At 42.4% G+C, this 17,383-nt stretch overlaps 1 protein-coding gene across 1 annotated transcript in view; it reads right to left on the minus strand.

Annotated features, from left to right (window-relative positions):
* Positions 1–8,759, minus strand: part of LOC103595574 (cytochrome c oxidase assembly factor 7) — a 15,151-nt gene extending 6,392 nt beyond the window's left edge. The window contains exons 1-2 of the mRNA XM_008579035.1: positions 8,649–8,759; positions 5,098–5,238 (exon numbers count right to left, since the gene is read on the minus strand). Coding sequence (XP_008577257.1) covers positions 5,098–5,238; positions 8,649–8,754 — 247 coding nt within the window. The 5' untranslated portion in view covers positions 8,755–8,759. The remainder of the gene's footprint in view (positions 1–5,097; positions 5,239–8,648) is intronic.
* Positions 8,760–17,383: the final 8,624 nt, after the last annotated feature.

The following is a 17,383-nucleotide window of genomic DNA, read 5'->3' on the forward strand; positions in this document are numbered from 1 at the left end:
CATGTTCTCACTTATTGGTGGGAGCTAAAAATAAATAAATAAATTCACTCACACACACACACAAAAAAACCGGGGGTGGGGGGAAGAAGATATAATAACTACAATTTTTTGAAGTTGCTACAACAAGCAAACGGAAAGGACATTGTTGGGTGGGAGGGGGAAGAGGGAGGAGGGAGGGAGCTGCAGCACTCTTTTTACAATAGCCAAGAGTTGGAACCAGCCCAAATGTCCATCATCGGATGAGTGGATCCAGAGTGGGAGGGGGAAGAGGGAGGAGGGAGGGAGGTTTCGGTGATGGGCCATAATAATCAACCACATTGTATATCGATAAAATAAAAATTTAAAGGAAAAAAAAAGAAAAAGAAAAAGCTTATGTTGCAAAATAAAAACCTGAAACATTAAAAAATAATAATAATAATAAAAAAATAAAGACATTAAGAAATGAGGGGAAAAGTCTTATATTTACACACATGTTCCAGAGTTCTTTATTCTTTTGTATGAATCCTACTTTCCATGTTATCATTTTCCCTCACCCTAAACAACTTTCTTTAGCATTTCCTGTAGTGTAAGTCCACTAGTGACTCATTCTCTCAGCCTGTATCTGAAGATGAATTTATTTCACCTTCATTTTTAATTCACTTTAATTCAAGTTTAATTAATTCATAATGAATTCATTTTAATTCAAATTCCATAGTTTTTTCTTTCAGCATTTAAAAGATGTCAGTCATTTTTATATCTTTTGGCGTACACTGCTTCTGATGAGAAGTCAATGGTAATTCTTCCCACTGTTCCCCAGAGTGTCTTTTCTCTGTCTGCTTTTAAGAATTTCTCTTTACCTTTGGTTTTCAATAAATTGACAATAACATGTCCAGATGTGATTTTCTTTGGTCATCATGCTTGGGTTCATTGAGCTTCATGAATATGTGTGCTGATAGTTTTCCTCAAATTTGGAAAATTTTCATGTACTATTTCTTCAAATATGTTTTTCTGCTCCAATCTCTTTCAGTTCTCTTTCTGGGATTCCAATACACATAAGTTAGACTGATGGATATTGAACCACAAGTTGAGACGTTGTTCTTTTTTTGTGGTTTTTTTCTCTCAGTACTTTAATTTAGATAATGTCTACAGTCCTGTCTTCAAGTTCATTGATCTTTCAAGTTCACTGATTTTCTTCTCATCAAGTGTCTAATTTACTGTTAAGCCTGTCTAATAAACTTTTCATTTCAAACATTATGTTTTTCAACTCTAGAATTTCATTTGGTTATTTTGATTTATTTATTTCTATTAGTCATTTATTTATTTATTTTTGGCAGCTGGCCAATACAGGGATTGAACCCTGGACCTTGGTGTTATCAACACTTCACTCTAACCAACTGAGCTAACCAGCCAGCCCTGTTTCTTTTTAATAGCTTCAATTTCTCTACTGAAATTTCCCACTTGTTCACTCATTATGTCCATCTTTTATTTAAACCTTTAAACATGTTTATCCCACTTGAAAATATTTGACTGCTAATCCCAACTTCTCTGTCATATCTTGGTATATTTCTATTGATTGCTTTTTTTCTTGTTTAATAATTATGCTGGACATGGTAGATGATAATTTGTTCAATGTGGATTTTGCTGTATTCCTTTCAAGACTGTTGAATTTTGTTCTGGAAGGTAGCTAATACACTGGTGTATCACCCTGATCCTTTGAGACTTGTACTTGGCTAATTTTTGTTAAAGCAAATCTAGAGTAGTCTTACTACTAAGGCACGGCCTTTGTGGAGTCTCAATTGAGTACTTGTGATGGTCAGTGAGGTCTCCCTGCTATGGCTGTTTGAAATTCAAACACACCCAGCACTGTGAAACCTCTGGAATCTCTTTCCAGCTCACAGTTCCCCAGCAGCTTTTCATTGGAAGGTCTCTCAGGGCCTTGCCCTATGCACGTGAAGCTTCCCATTGGGCCAAAGAGCAACTACATGTGGATTTTTGGAACTCCTTGTCTGTGTAGCTCCTTCTTCTCTGGTATCCTGTCCTGCAAATTCCAGCCACCTCAATGGCCAGGAACTCTGACCTCTGCCTCCTCAATTCAGCAAGACTACCATGATCTGCTTGGCTTCCACTTCTTTGTACCAAGTCTGGAAAGTATCGACAGGCAGAAAGCCAAAGTGATCGTGGATGGGGCTTACCTTGTGTTTCCCTTTTCTCAGGGATCACAGTATTATACTGCCTGTTGTCTAATGTCTAAAAACATTTGCTTTATATATTTTATCCTATCCGTGGTTTATATTGTAAAAGTTCATTTTAGTTGCCTTATAGAAAGAAGATTGAAGACCTGCATTAATCTCCTAAGTGTAATCTAAGTAGAAGAGGAGGGTGGCTTTATTAAGAATGGTGGCAATGAGGAGGGAGAGATGGGACAGATTTGAGACAGATTTTGCCATGAGCCACTAGGTGGATAGAGATACTATTTACTAAAATGGAAGAAAGTGTGTGTGTGTGTGTGTGATAAATTGTGGGGAGAAGAAAACAAATGAGGATTCCATATTGGCCTTTTAAGTTTGAGATGCCAGTGAGAACTGCAAGTAGAATTGTCGAGTAAGCAGTCAGCTATACGCTGTCTAGAGTCCACAAGAGTGGTCTTAACTACAGATAAAGATTTGTTTGCAATTATCATTAACTAAGATTTCATTTCTTCCTATAAAGCAATTCTGCCTCTTAGAAGAGAAAATTGAAAACACTTAACTAGAAAGGGGAAAAAACATCATCCACTGTTCCCACCACCTAGAGACCACCACTCTCTAATTTATGGTGTGTTTCCTCCAGTACCTTTTCTATGTAGTCTGGTCTTGTTTTGATTTTACATGTTGTAATCATGAACCTTCTTCACTCCCCATTAGAAACCCTTCTTATCATCTGTTTTCTTTTTTTTCCTTTTTTTTTTTTTTGTCTTTTTTCATGACCAGTAACGGGATCGCAACCCTCGGTGTCGTGCCTGTACCGCAACCGGCAACGGGATTGCAACCCTTGGTGTCGCACCCACACTGCGCTCAACCAGTGAGTGGACCGGTCTCTATATGGGATCCGAACCCTCGGCGGGAGCACCGCCACACTCCCAAGCGCCGCACTCTACCGAGTGCACCACCGGGCTGGCCCTTTATCATCTGTTTTATTAGCTGTATAATTTTTCATAAAAAAGATGTATCAGAATTATTTTCCATTTCCTTTTGCTGGACATATAGATAGCTTCACAAGAATAGTTCAAAGCTGATTTCATAGATGGAAACACATGGCCAAAACATTCCTTGCATCACTCTAATTGTGCAATCCAAAGTAACCTCTGCAGCAACCCATACAAACCAGATCTGTTCACACTGACAGAATGTAACAAAGCAGTAATATTGATGATCTAATTTGATACCCAGGAAAATCCTATGAAAAAGGTAAGAGGAAACTTTATTACTCTCATTTAGTCAATGAGGAATTTGTAGTTCAGGGAAAGAAAATGCCTTGCTCGATGCCACAGTGCCAATGTGCTCAGGACCAACAATGGGTTCTTTAGCCTCCTGCTATCCTCTGTAAAAGGAAAGTTATTGGCCAGTCTGTGTCAAGAAAGGACACTGGGTATATTTTCAGAGAGAAAGTGAAATAAAAAAAACTGGAAAATCCTTTGGCTCAGAACTAGGCAGGGGGAGTCAACAGTATTGGTTTTTAATCATGCCAGGGCTCAAGGTCTGCTAAGCAATCCAAAAAGGCTTAAGTAGCAAAAATCAGCTAACAGAATGTTCTGTGACAATTTTGGTTTAAACACCTGGAGAAATTTATTTAAGAATGTCAGCTTAACAGAGGATTAAGTATTGTTGTTCTCCAAACAACTCTGTGTTCCCTCACACTGCTCACCTTCTCTCTGCTTGGGACATAACTCTATTCCACCTCAAACAAAATCTGCTCTGTCCTTCCAGGACCAGTTTCAGTGTCTCCTCCTTCAAGACAGCACTCCAATGATGACATGTTCCCCACACCAAACCCCTGCAGTACTTTATATGTCTCTCTCTGAAGATGCTTATCAAGCTCTCCCTGGTGTAACGGGTATTAGTATAAATTTTTCTTCCCCTCTACTGGGCCATGTCCAATTCACTGCTTTACTGTGTACAGGAAATACTTAAGGAGGACTTTACTTTTTTTTTTTTTTTTTTTTTTTTCTTTTTGAGACCGGCCACACCGCGCTCAGCCAGTGAGCGCTGTGAGCGCACCAGTCATCCCTATATAGGATCCGAACCCGCGGTGGGAGCACTGCTGCGCTCCCAGCGCTGCACTCTCCCGAGTGCGCCACGGGCTCAGCCCAAGTTTATCTTATAATAGAGGAAGAAATAACTTCACAGCATCTTTTGTTTTCCCTGATTTAATAAAGAACTCAAAGTCCTTGTAGAAAATATAGTAAAATACAGTATAAAACAAAAGGAACCCAAAACTTTACCACAACACCAATCCAGAGACAATTGCCAATATCTTGAGTGCAACCTCATGAGATAACCTGAAGCATCCAACTAAACCACTCCCAAATTCCTGACCCTCAGAAACTACTGCAGTAATTTGTTATCTAGCAACAGATAACTTAAACACAACTCACATATAACTACAATTAGGGTAGAAGGAGAAAAGATAGAAGGAAAGGAATTAAGGGCCGGCCCAGGGTTGCGATCCCCTTACCAGTTAAAAAAAAAAAAGAAGGAAAGGAATTAATAATTACTGATCCCTTATTCTGTGCCAGGCATGTGCTGATGTCTTTGTCTACGTTATCTTATTTAATCCTCATAAAAACCCTATGAAGCAAGTACTGTTTCCCCCTACTTTACAGGTGATGTAACTGAGGCACAGAGTTAAATGACTGGCTTGAGGTCCCAGTACCTGCAAACAGCATTCCCTAAGGTATGCCTAATGAAAGACTGTGCTCTTCCCTCCATCATTCTGTTGAACTCATCTCCAAATCGTCCTACAATGCACTCTTCCCAATGCCTGTGAGGACCCTTCTGCAAAGAGCTCAGCATGATGCTCAGGTGTGATGCCAGTACTGGTACCAATGAGGAGAACCAAAGAAAGCAGGCTTCTTCTTACCTTTTCCAGTCATATAATAGGCCCCCAGTTTGTAGCAGCTATCACTGTGCTTGTTCTCTTCACAGTTGAATTTCAACACCTTGGCAGCCTCATCGAAATTCTTCTGGATCCCCTCCAAATAGTCCACCAGCCGATAGCAACCTGGGAAAAGAGGGCAAGAGCTGTTCTTCATGTCGAGGGCTGCTGCTGAGCAGTGGGGAGGACCCAGGTGTGGCAGGTCAGACTGTCTTTTATTTAGCACCAGCCCCTGTCTTCCTGAGGTGTGGCAAGCCGACCTTATCACAAAAACCCAGGTGGTGAACAGCCATTCCCACAAATGGCACTGTCTCCCCTTAGCCAGGGACTGAGCAACTATGGACTGGGGAGACCTTGGCCCCTGCACTGGCTCCATCACTGGTTAGCCCTTCTGTTCCCTGTCAGCCTGGCCCAAAGACCCACTAACTTCCATGATTAAAACTTTGCTAGCTTTGGAAACTCTCATGAAGTTCAGCAGTAAAAAACACTGAAAACAAAAAGGGCACCTGGGCTAGTCTTTGTAGCAGCAAGAAAGGGATGTTGGGATGACTGTTTCTTACTCCTCAGCCAGGCTGGGAATATGAAGCCCAAAGACAGAGTAGACAACGCAGCTACCAAATGAGGTGGAAATAGGCTTCCCCTCCTTGGCAGCCTCCCAGTCTCAGCAAGCTTCTCTTCTTTTTTCTTTTCTTTCTTTTTTTTTTTTTTTGTCCTTTATTGAGACCGGCCGCACCGCGCTCAGCCAGTGAGCACTGTGAGCGCACCGGTCATCCCTATATAGGATCTGAACCCGCGGCGGGAGTGCTGCTGTGCTCCCAGCGCTGCACTCTCCCGAGTGCGCCACGGGCTCGGCCCTTTTTTTTTTTTTTTTTTTTTAAAGATGACCAGTAAGGGGATCTTAACCCTTGACTTGGTGTTGTCATCACCACACTCACCCAGTGAGCTAACCGGCCATCCCTATTGGGATCCGAACCCGTAGCCTTGATGTTATCAGCACCACACTCTCCCGAGTGAGTCACGGGCCGGCCCAAGCTTCTCTTCTTAACATCTCTCTCTTCTATCCTCTTCATCCCCAGCAACACCACATATCTCTTTTATTTCATTCAACAAATATTTGAGCTTCTATATGCACCTATGTACCAGACATGGCTCTAGATGCTGGGAATACATTTGCCCTCCTAAAATTTACAAGATGTATTCAAACAAGAATAAATGTTATAATCGAAATAAAACAGGATGATGATTTAGTTTGTTATGCACGTTTGGGGAATGGTTAACACAGATTGGGTAATCAGGGAGGGTCACTGAGGACTGTGATGTCTGATCTGAGTCTTGAATAACCAGAAAGCACTAACTGTTTAAAGACAACAAAATGGGAAGGAGGCAGAAATTCCTGGCACAAGGTAAATATAAAGCCCTGAAAGAGAAAATAAGCTTGGCATAAATAAAGTATAATATGGCTGAATCGAGGAGGAGGAGTGGGACAGGAAATGAAGAGAGGAAGGCAAGGACCAGATCACAGGGCCTTGTGGAACACAGGAAGGAGTTGGGATTTTATTCCAAGTGCAACAAGAAACAACTAGAAGGTTTTAAGAATGGAAATGATATGATTCAATTTGCATTTTTAAAAGGTTACCGATGGAGTTTGGATGTGTTGTCCCCTCCAAAACTCATATGGAAATTTGATCTCCAATGTGGCAGTGTTGGAAACTGATTGAGTCATGGGGGCAGTTCCCTCATGAATGGATTAATGCTCTCCCTGGGGGAGGGGGTGAGTAATGAGTGAGTTCTCCCTCTATTAGTTCCCACCAGAGCTTGTTGTTTATAGGACCCTGGCACCTCTTGCTTCCTCTTGCCATGTGATCAGCTTGTACCTGCCACTTTTCCGCCATGAGCAGAAACAGCCTGAGGCCCGTGCCGGATGCAACTGTCCCAGAATCGTAAGCCAAATAAACCTCTCTTCTTTATAAATTACCCAGTCTCAGGTATTTCTGTTATAGCAACACAAAATGGACTAAAACAGTTACTTTTTATATGCATGTTTTATAGAGGAACTTAAGTGTGTGAGGGGAGACACTTGGGCACTGATAACAAACATATTATTTAATAATCAAATAAACACTTAATATATATATAAAAAAAAAATACCAGTTTATCTGCAAGTAGAAAATGGATTTGAAGGGTGCTAACAGAGAGACAGGGTAGAAGGCTCTATCAGTTACCCAGGAGACAGATTATGACTTTCAAGGAAATTACTATTCCAGCAGCTATAATAATGACAGCCTATTCGCAGGCTCTCTTTCTAAAGTGCCGCAGCCAGTCACTGTATGTCCACCCTTCTCTACTTCATTACTCTGTATATTTTCCACAGTACACTACCATGAATTTGCTCCTCAAACAACAGGTATGGCTCTCCATGGCCTACAGAACAAAGTCTAAATTCCTTACCCTGGCTTCAAGGCCTGACATATTGTGGCCCAGGCTCCCCCTTCAAACTTAACTGACTACATCCTAACTTCAAGTTTCCAAAAAGCACTTTCTTCTCCCACATCTCCTCCATTTAATCAACACTTGCCCAATTTCTCTGAATTCTCTCCATACTTAGGACATGGACCAGCCCTCAAAGAACCAGCCCGGGTTCTTTTTAAGCCATCATACTGCAGAGCAACTCCGTGTTATGGTTATGTTATGTTATGTTACATTCATACAGTTATGTTATGGTCTGCATTATGGTTAGCTTCCAGAAATAGCTATGTAATGTTCTGGAAATTAGACTGCAAGCTATTAGAAGGTAGTGCCTGTGCCTTTTTTTTTTTTTTTTTTAAATAAAGTAGGAAGAAGAAAACGACCCAAAGGTATTGGCTACTCTGGGTGGCCCCTGTGGACACCACACTCAAATCAACTCAACCTCCCAAAATACACGGGGCATATTCCCGCCTCAGGGTCTTTTCACCAGCTGTTACCTCTGCCGAGCATAGGCAGATCTGCATGGTTCACTCCTTTACCTTCTTCAAGACTTTGTTCAAATGCCACTTTCTCAGTGACTTCCCCATGAGAACTCAACTTAAAATTGCCCTTCCGGGGGATGACTGATTAGTTCAGTTGTTTAGAGCACGATGTTTTAACACTAGGAACAAGGGTTCGGATCCTCCTATCGGCCAGCCGCCAAAAAAAAAAAAAAATTGTCCTTCTGAACTCCTGATACCTTTCACTCAGCTCTTTCTCCCATTGCACTTACTACTTTCTAACACACTATTTCATTCATTTTTCACGCTAATTTCCGCTCCCCCCCCCACTAGAATTTAAGCTTGTTGAGGACAGGGAATTTCATCCGTTCACTGATGTATCCCCAGTTCGTCTTCTCCCAAATGCCCAAGCACTTCTCTTTCTTCCCATCGCAGCCTCCAAGCTCGGTCCCCGCGGAGCATTCGCCCTCTGAGAGCTCGGAACTCCTCGTGGAACACAACGCTCCCACAACACACACGAGGTCGTGAACGTCCCACAGACCCCGCCCCGACGTGTCCCCAGGCGCTCACCGTCCGGATCCTTCTCGTGGTAGCACTGGTAATTGCACTCCACCTCCATGTTCTCCAGAAAGGACTTCACTTGCTCCTCGTCCTGGAAGTCGACTACGCCGGCCATGGTTCTGGCTCGCCCAGCCCGGGTTAGCCTCCTCCGGCGCTCCGCCCCCACGGTCACGTGAGCCGGCGGCGGGGGCGGGGCGCGACGTCGACGCCTGCGCTCTTCCCCGGATTCCCGAAGGCGGAGCGCGGCCAGTGTGGGATTCCAGTCAGTCCTGGGGCTGTTAAATTCTTTGCAAGCCACATTTCCTCTGCTAACCCAACGGTCAAACGGGCGGTCTTCCTGCAGCACCTTATCTATGCCTGCTTTGTAGCCTTAATGCTTTTGTGCTTGCAGTCATTTATCCATTCCTAATCTCTAAGAGCCTACACTGCACCTCACCAGGTGCTCGGCTCTAGGGATATAACAGCTAGGAAGTATGCTCCTTGCATTTAAAGAGCTTGCAATTTAGGAAGACATTCATTTATTTATTCAGCAAACATTCTGAGCACCTTCTATGTGCCAGGTATAGCTGGACAAACCAATAATCATTAAATTTGTACAAATGCAATGGGAAGTCTTGTTCATCTCTACGTTCTTCACAGACCCATCCCAGCCACCAACATGAATGACTTTAGGAATGAATGTCTGTGGAAGATGACTGGAAAACAGTAGCAGCAGAGGTTGTAGTAACATCACTGTTGTAACAGCTAATCCTTAAACAGTGCTGAACTTTGTTCCAGGCTCTATTTCTAAGAGCTGAACTTTATGTGAATTATCTCATTTAATTCTCACTTATGGGATAGGTATTATTATTATTCCCATTCTGCAGATGAGGAAACTGAGGTACAGAGGGGTTAATTAACTTGTCCAAGGTCACACAGTAAGTGAGAGAGTTGGTATGCAGTAAATATTTTTCTGAATAAAAAAATGAATGCGGGCTGGCTGGTTAGCTCACTTATTTAGAGTACGGTTCTGGTAACACCAAGGTCAAAGGTTGGGATGCCCATATGGGCCAGCCGCCAAAAAAAGAGAATGAGGTAAAAGAGAACATGTCAAGGAGACGAGGGAAGAGGAAAGGAACTTCACCTATTTTTTGCTTTGTTCTCCTGCTCCTACTAAGAATCATCAGTTCTTGTTCATCTCCGAATCCCATCCAGCCCTAGTCTAGAATCTTCAGTGGAGCTCAATCCATGGCTTCCCATCACCTATAGCAGTGTTTTCCAAATGGCTCCACTACTAACCTATCTCTAATGGCAGCAGAGAGTGGACTACTTCCAACCATTTCTTCACTGGAGAGCAGCTTACTGCAGCTGGGACATTTCTTTGAAATCCTAGGATTTTTTTTCCAGTTTTATTTTTAAAATCCATATGATTTCACATTCAATTTCATAATACATATTTCACAAGATAACACAAGATTGCCCTTTCCCCCAAGCTTTTTGGTAAAATTGACATTCTGGGTGATATGCCACATTTATCTGTGGTTTCTTATATCCCTGATCACCTTACAGGACTCTTCAATACACGTGCCCCAGGTTGAGAAGCCCTGACCTTTGGTTTTGAGCCCATTTTCCTTAGCCTGGCCTTCAAGGCCCTGTGAATGTGATTCTAGCCTCGTCTCCTGTCTCTCTTCCTGGACAACATTTTATTCTCTGAATAGGTCCTAAGTTTGTGTCCTTATTTACTCTGATCTTGGTGCCTGGCCCACCCTTCTCAGCCTAAATCAGAAATCCTCCCCTCTGTAAGTCTTCCCAGATGGAACAACCAAAATAGATTTAGGTACTCCGACTTCAGTGCTTCCCACCACTTGTTTTACTCTGGTAGTAGGGGAGGACTGGCTTTGGGAGGGGAACATATCTTAGTTCAGAATCTATGTCCCAGGTTTACTAAACTATGACCTTGAACCAGTCACGTTTGTGAGCTTGATTCCTCTTCTGTAAATGCAGGTCTATTGTATGGCTGGTGGTAGAACTAAAAGTTCATGTATGCAATGTGCTTAGCATAGTGTCTAGCTCAGTCATTCTTGTTCCAGAAATGTTTCTTGTCATGTCTGTAGAGGCATAAAAATCTGTGTCCCAGGCTGGCCCGGTGGCGCACTGCTACAGTGCGCTGCTTGGGAGTGTGGCGGCGCTCCCGCCGAGGGTTCGGATCCCACATACAGACCGGCCGCTCACTGGCTGAGAGAGGTGTGGGCGCGACACTGAGGGTTGCGATCCGTTGCCGGTCACGAAAAAAGACAAAAAGGAAAAAAAAAAATCTGTGTCCCACACCAGACTGTGATCTCTATGTGCCTTCTGTGGTCATAGGGCCAAGAATAGAGCAGGGCTTGGTGAGAATGACATAGATAACTAAAGTCAGAGACTGGCTACAAGCATACTTTTCTCCCTAATATTCGCTGAGTTGAATTGCGTTGAAATGAGATCACCTGAGCAGTAGAGGGCACTAGAGAGTTGGTGAAAAAATGGAAGAGACGCTGAGCCAGTTATGAAGTCACATATTTTATTTTATTTTTATTTATTTATTTTGGACGCTGGCCAGTGGGGAGATCTAAACCCTTGACTTTGGTGTTATAACGCTGTGCTCTAACCAAGTGAGCTAACTGGCCAGTCCTAAGTCACATATTTTAAAAGGAAATTTAAGGTTAACAAAAGGCAGACAGCTTTTTCTTAGTCCTGTTCTTATCTCTGTAGGTTTATTTCTCCTCTATTCTTATAGCTGTTTGCATTTACTTTTTAAACATAATTGGTTTAATTACTCAATTAATACATGAATATATGCTTATTGTAAATTAATCTCATGTTTGTCACCTAATAACCTTTTTCTATAAGCATGATTCAGCTTGCAGACACTGTTCAAACTTGCAGAGAAACTGAAGGTCTGAGAAGTCAAGTGATTTACCGTAAAACACATTGTGAGAGGACCAGGAGAAGCCAGGCCTTTTGCAGTCCTAGAGTTCACAACAACCATTCTACATCCTGAAGGGAAGAATCCAAGAACATTGTAGAGCTTACCTCCCTACTCCAGGCTTAGATTCTACTAATAATTATTGATCACTAACTATGGGTTTAGTACTATAGATACATTATTTCATTTATTCTTCACAGCATTACTCTTCATTCATTCAATAAACATTCGCTGGGTGCTTAATTATGACTAGGGCTTAATAGAGGCAAAATTGAAAAACACAAGGTTTCAAGAATATGCAACTCAGAAGAGGAAAATCACTAGTTAATAAAAATATGAAATGCTCCTCCTAATGATCAAAGGAAGGCAAATTAAAAACAATGTGCTATTTTTCATATATTAGGTTAACAAAGACTGGCATCCTATGTTTATGAGGATGCTGAGAAACCAGCATTCCTATACACTGTTGGTGGGAATATGGATTGATGCCTTTTAGGAGAGCAATTTGGTAATATTTACTAACATTTAAAGTGTGCTTATCAACTTCCAAGAATGTATCCTACAGTAATTCTTAAATAAATAAATATTTGTTGCAGTTTTTGTTGTTGCTGCTGTTCTTATATTAGTCCAATGATAAAGGATTTGAATGTAATGTAGATATTAAAAAGAATGAAATAGGTCTATTCATGCCGACATTGAAAGATGTTCAAATGTATTAAGTGAAAAAAAAAAAGTTGTTTAAAAAAATTTAATTTTTGTTTAAAATTAAGCTTTTGTATATTATTAGAAAAAAATGGAGGGAAAATACACTGAACTAACTTAGTAGTTGCTAACCATGGACTGGGGAAAAGCGAGGAAATAGTGTACAGGGGACTTCCACTGTTGTCTTCCATACTTATTTTTATAATAATCACATATTACTTTTGTAAGCAGATAAAATAATAAAAGTACTTTTTAAAGGAAAATGTCTTCCTTAGACGTGTTCACTGTTTTATGGGCTATTTCAGGATAGTTATTAATATCCTGAATCTCCATTTCATAAAGGAAGTTCAGAGAAATAAATTGATTTCCTTAAGTTCACACAGCCAGCTAAGCCTCCCCCCAAGGGTTACCAGTCTGTGAGCCAACAGGACCCGCCCCGTGCAGAGAGAGGGGGCCAATCGTGTTTGCCGTGAGGTCACTTTGAAGGCCTGGGATTGGTGCTCTTGTCTAAGCTGAACCGGTCTTCCTCAGCTGCTAGGTGCAGCTAGGGGTGGCGGGTAGGAGGATCGGGGCGGCTTGCTCGGGGCTATCCTTTGCATATCCCTTGGGGACCCTCAGTATTGGGTGGGTTAGCTTCGGAGGCACCCTGCCCTTCCTGCTGTGGCCATTCAATCCCTCAAATCCGTGCCTGCAGAGCCTGCAGCCCTCCCTCACTGCACCACAGGCTGTGACAGCTGCCAGCCCTGCGCAGACTCGAGTTTTCAACAGCGGTGATTACATATCACGTAGTCCCCAAATGACCTGCCTGGCCTCGAGCCAGCGCAAAGCATTCAGAAATAGGACTGAGCTCAACTTCTGCTTCCATGCCTGTGTCTGAGGCTCGTGGGCCGTGCTTTAAGCTGGAAAGGCCCTTCTTTACAGAGAAGAGGACTGAAGTCCAGAGAGGAAGGGGCTTATTTCAGGGCACACTGCAAGTTAGTGAGGAAGTTGTGGGCCGTTCCCTCTGGGCAGTAAGTTGGATGGTAACCTTTCCACTTTACCTTGGCCTCCTGACAGATAACCTCCTCCCTGCCTGTTTCCTCTATATCCCCTGCCCATATGTCATGATATGAGGCAGCAATGTTTATAAAGAATAAGGACTTTGGAATCACACTAATGTTGAGATGCCACACTTGCTGTAGGACTTTGAACAAGCTGTGTTACTTTTCTGGGGCCGGCCTGTGGCTCACTCGGGAGAGTACGGTGCTGATAACACCGAGGCCATGGGTTTGGATCCCATATAGGGATGGCCGGTTTGCTCACTGGCTGAGAGTCATGCTGACAACACCAAGTCAAGGGTTAAGATCCCCTTACCAGTCATAAAAAAAGAAAAAAAAAAAAAAAGCTGACAAGCTGTGTTACTTTTCTGGCCCCATTTTCCTCATCTGATATGGGATATTAATCTCTATCTACGTTATAGGAATGAATGAGAGATTGGAAGGCTGGTTGGTAAAGAGCAGTGGTTTTCAAATATGGTCCCTGGACGAGCAGCATCAGTATCACCAGGAGATTCGTTAGAAATGAATATTTTCTAGCCCTACTTTAGATCTACTGAATTGGAAACTCTGGGTGTGGGGCCCAGCAATCTGTGTGTTTTTTTGGTGGCTGGCTGGTACAGGGATAGAACCCTGGACTTTGGTGTTATCAGTACCGTGTTCTAACCAACTGAACTAACCAGCCAGCCCAGCAATCTGTGTTTTAACAAGGTCTCTAGGTGATTCTGATTCAAGCTGAAGTTTGCGAACCACTGGTGTACAAAGGGTAAGATCATTGGGTTTGTAGTCATACAATTCTGAGTTTTTCTAAAAGCATCTTAATTCTTCCTTTTACTATTTGGGAGGCCTCAAACAGAGCATTTTACCTACCTGCTCCTTAGTTTATTCACCTGTGAAATGGAGATAATGGTTGAATCTACCTAACAGGTCTGTTTATTCATTCATTCATTTGACAAATTTTTTTGAGTGCCTGTCATGTGACAAGCTCTTTTCTAGGTTCTAGGTATACATCAGTAAACAAAACAGACAAAAATCCCTGCCCTCATGCAGTGTACATTCTAATGAAATTTTCGAGAATTAAGGTAATTATGATAATGACATATAAAGCTTAGTATAACACTGACGCATATTAAGCATTCAGCAAATGGCAGTTATTATTAATGATGTGGAAAGGGCTTGTAAACAGTAAAATGCTTCATTAGACTAAGCTGTGGGCTCTCTGACAACTGTCTGATTCATGCTTGTGCCATCAGAATCTGACATAGGGCCTGGTGCAGAGTAGTGCTTGGCAAGTATTTGATGAATGTATGTACAAAAGTCAGAGATTAATATTGATATCTCTCTTGCCAGAATGGGCTTCCTCTACAATTCATCTTTAGAGCTGATAACTCAACAATAAGACACAAACTCCAATAAGTCTTCTCCCCCTACATTTTGTAACTTTCACTCTTTCCAGTTGTTGAATGATAACTTTCTCCACATTCACATGTTATGACAGATCTGAAATGTAGTTTGTGTATGATAAATGTGTACTGAATGAATGAATGAGCATTGTGCGCAGCAGAGAATTATGATGGAAATAGCACTGAAAGGGGTAGGAGGCTTCAATTCTAATTCCTGTTCTGCCACTTTTATAGCGTTTGGCTTTGGCTAAATACATTCTCTTTTCAGATCCTGTGAAATAGGATTTACAAAATTTTTTTTAGAAGGTACAATCCTACCCCACCCTGATACTGGAAGGAGACAGACCAACCTTAATACCTAAGGAAGGTTTCTTGTTTTGTTTCATTTTGTTTGGCAGCTGGCTGGTACAGGGATCAAACCCTGGACCCTGGTGTTGTCATCACCACACTCTAACCAACTGAGCTAACCAGTCAGCCCTATACCTAAGTTTTCAGGATATTTCACATAACCACAAATGTGTTGTTTCCTTATCTTACCTCTCAGGAGGAATTGCTGAAAGCAGTAAAGGAGATAAGGTAGGTGGTATGTCTCTTTGCAAACTTTAAAACACTGTAAAAATTAAGGTAACATAGAACTTACAGGTTGGAAACAGTGACTCCTAACTCCTCTCTACTCAAAGTGTGGTCTGAGGACTAGTAGCATCAGCATTATTTGATATCTTGGTAGAAAGAGAGAATCTTAGGCCCCACCCAGACCTACTAAACTAGAATCTGCATTTTTAACAAGATCCCCAGGAGACTCAGATGCACAATAAAGTTTGAGAAGCATTGCTTTAAGTCAGATTTGTAGGACATGTACACTGAAAAGATTTTGTAAATCATCTTCTTTGACTCATTTTACAGATTAGTACACAGGGCCCAGCAATAAAAGATTCTTCTCTTTCTAAAGGCAAATCTAACTGTGTCACTCCCATTTGGAAACCAATGGCTCCACAATGCCCACATCTTTAGCTCCTTATTCCAGGCCCTCCCATCTGGCCCCTGCTCACCACTCCACTTGATACTTCCCCACCCATACTAGACAAACCAGTCGCTCTGACCACTCCTCTTCTCTGAACTCCTCAGGCTATTTTCTCTGTGGTCTACCCTTCCCACTTCTCCCCAGCCTCAGCTAAGACTATGTCACCTTGACCCACTATCGTTGTCTAGGATACCTTCCCAATCTTTACTGGTTGATAGTGGGCTGTGATTAGCCAACTGAGATCTCCTCCACCTCCTGAAGCACTGTGTTCATTACCTATTTTACATCACCTGTTTTACCAGACTCTGAGCTCCTTAAGGACAGGAACCAGATCTGATTAATTTCTTTGCCCACTGAGTCCCAACACAAAGTCAGGCACTTTGTAAGTGCTCAATTTATCTCATGTGACTAATGATTTCTAACGTGTCTTTCAGGTCTAATTTCCTGCATTTTTAGACCACATAATCCCAGAGTAGGGACCTGATATTCTCTTTCTTCTCCATCTCACTCATGAGGCTCCATGTGCCTGAGTACAGGAGGCATTTGTTCCCTACCCAGGCTGACTAGTTCAGCTTGTTGTGATCGTAGCCATTCCCATAATGTTTGTGTGGACCCAGTTTACTGCAGCATGTCCAAATGACACAGAGCAGTTGCAACACCAAAGGCGGGAAAAGGATCAAATTTCAGGGTAAATCGTCTCAAGTCTGGACTGAGATTTAGTGCCTTCTAAAAAAGCTCACAAGATTTCAAGCTGTGTCCCTCAAAGTCTATTCCTGAGGCCTCCTGCATGTACGTAAGAACTGATACAGGTGGGTGCTCAGCACATGGTGATGAGTGAATAAATTAATCTGGATTTATAAATGTAACCAAATGCTAACTATAAGAAAAAAGCAGTTGTGTCAGAAAAGGGTTGTAACCAAATGTCCCATAGCATTAAAGATGAAGTATAAGCTTCTTACCTTCGCCCAAAAACCCTGTGATAATCTGTCCCAGCCTCCCTTTCCAGCTTGGTCTCTTCCCCTCCCATGCACACTCTTTGTGCCTCATCCCAAACTCTTTATAGACCCTAAACATATCATTTGGTGCTCCTATACCTAGAATACTTTTCCTTCCCTTTTTAATTTTGATAATTTTTAGTTGTCCTTCAAAGCCCAAGTCAAGTAGTACCTCTTCTGGGAAGCCTGCTCTGACCCCCCAACTGGGTTGGATGCCTCTCTGCTTCTGTAGGCACCATGCTTCTGTTATATGTCTTTTTCCCCCAACTAGACTTGAGCACCTTGAAGGCAGGTCTTATTCATTTGTGTCCTCAGTGTCCAGTACACAGCATGACACAAACGACAAGTATTTATTGGGCACATGATCCAGTGAAAAGAATGTAGAGTAAAAGAGGGAATTTGCGGGCCGGCCCAGTGGCGCACTGCTACAGTGCGCTGCTTGGGAGCGCGGCGGCGCTCCCACCGAGGGTTCGGATCCCACATACAGACCGGTTCCTGCTCACTGGCTGAGCGAGGTGCGGGCGCAACACCGAGGGTTGCGATCCTGTTGCCGGTCCCGGTCCGGTACGGGAGCAACACTGAGGGTTGCGATCCGTTGCTGGACACGAAAAAAGACAAAAAAAAAAAAAAAAAAAAGAGGGAATTTGC

The sequence above is a fragment of the Galeopterus variegatus genome, unplaced genomic scaffold (assembly GCF_000696425.1).
Source record: "Galeopterus variegatus unplaced genomic scaffold, G_variegatus-3.0.2 Scaffold6, whole genome shotgun sequence".
Lineage (NCBI taxonomy): Eukaryota > Metazoa > Chordata > Mammalia > Dermoptera > Cynocephalidae > Galeopterus > Galeopterus variegatus.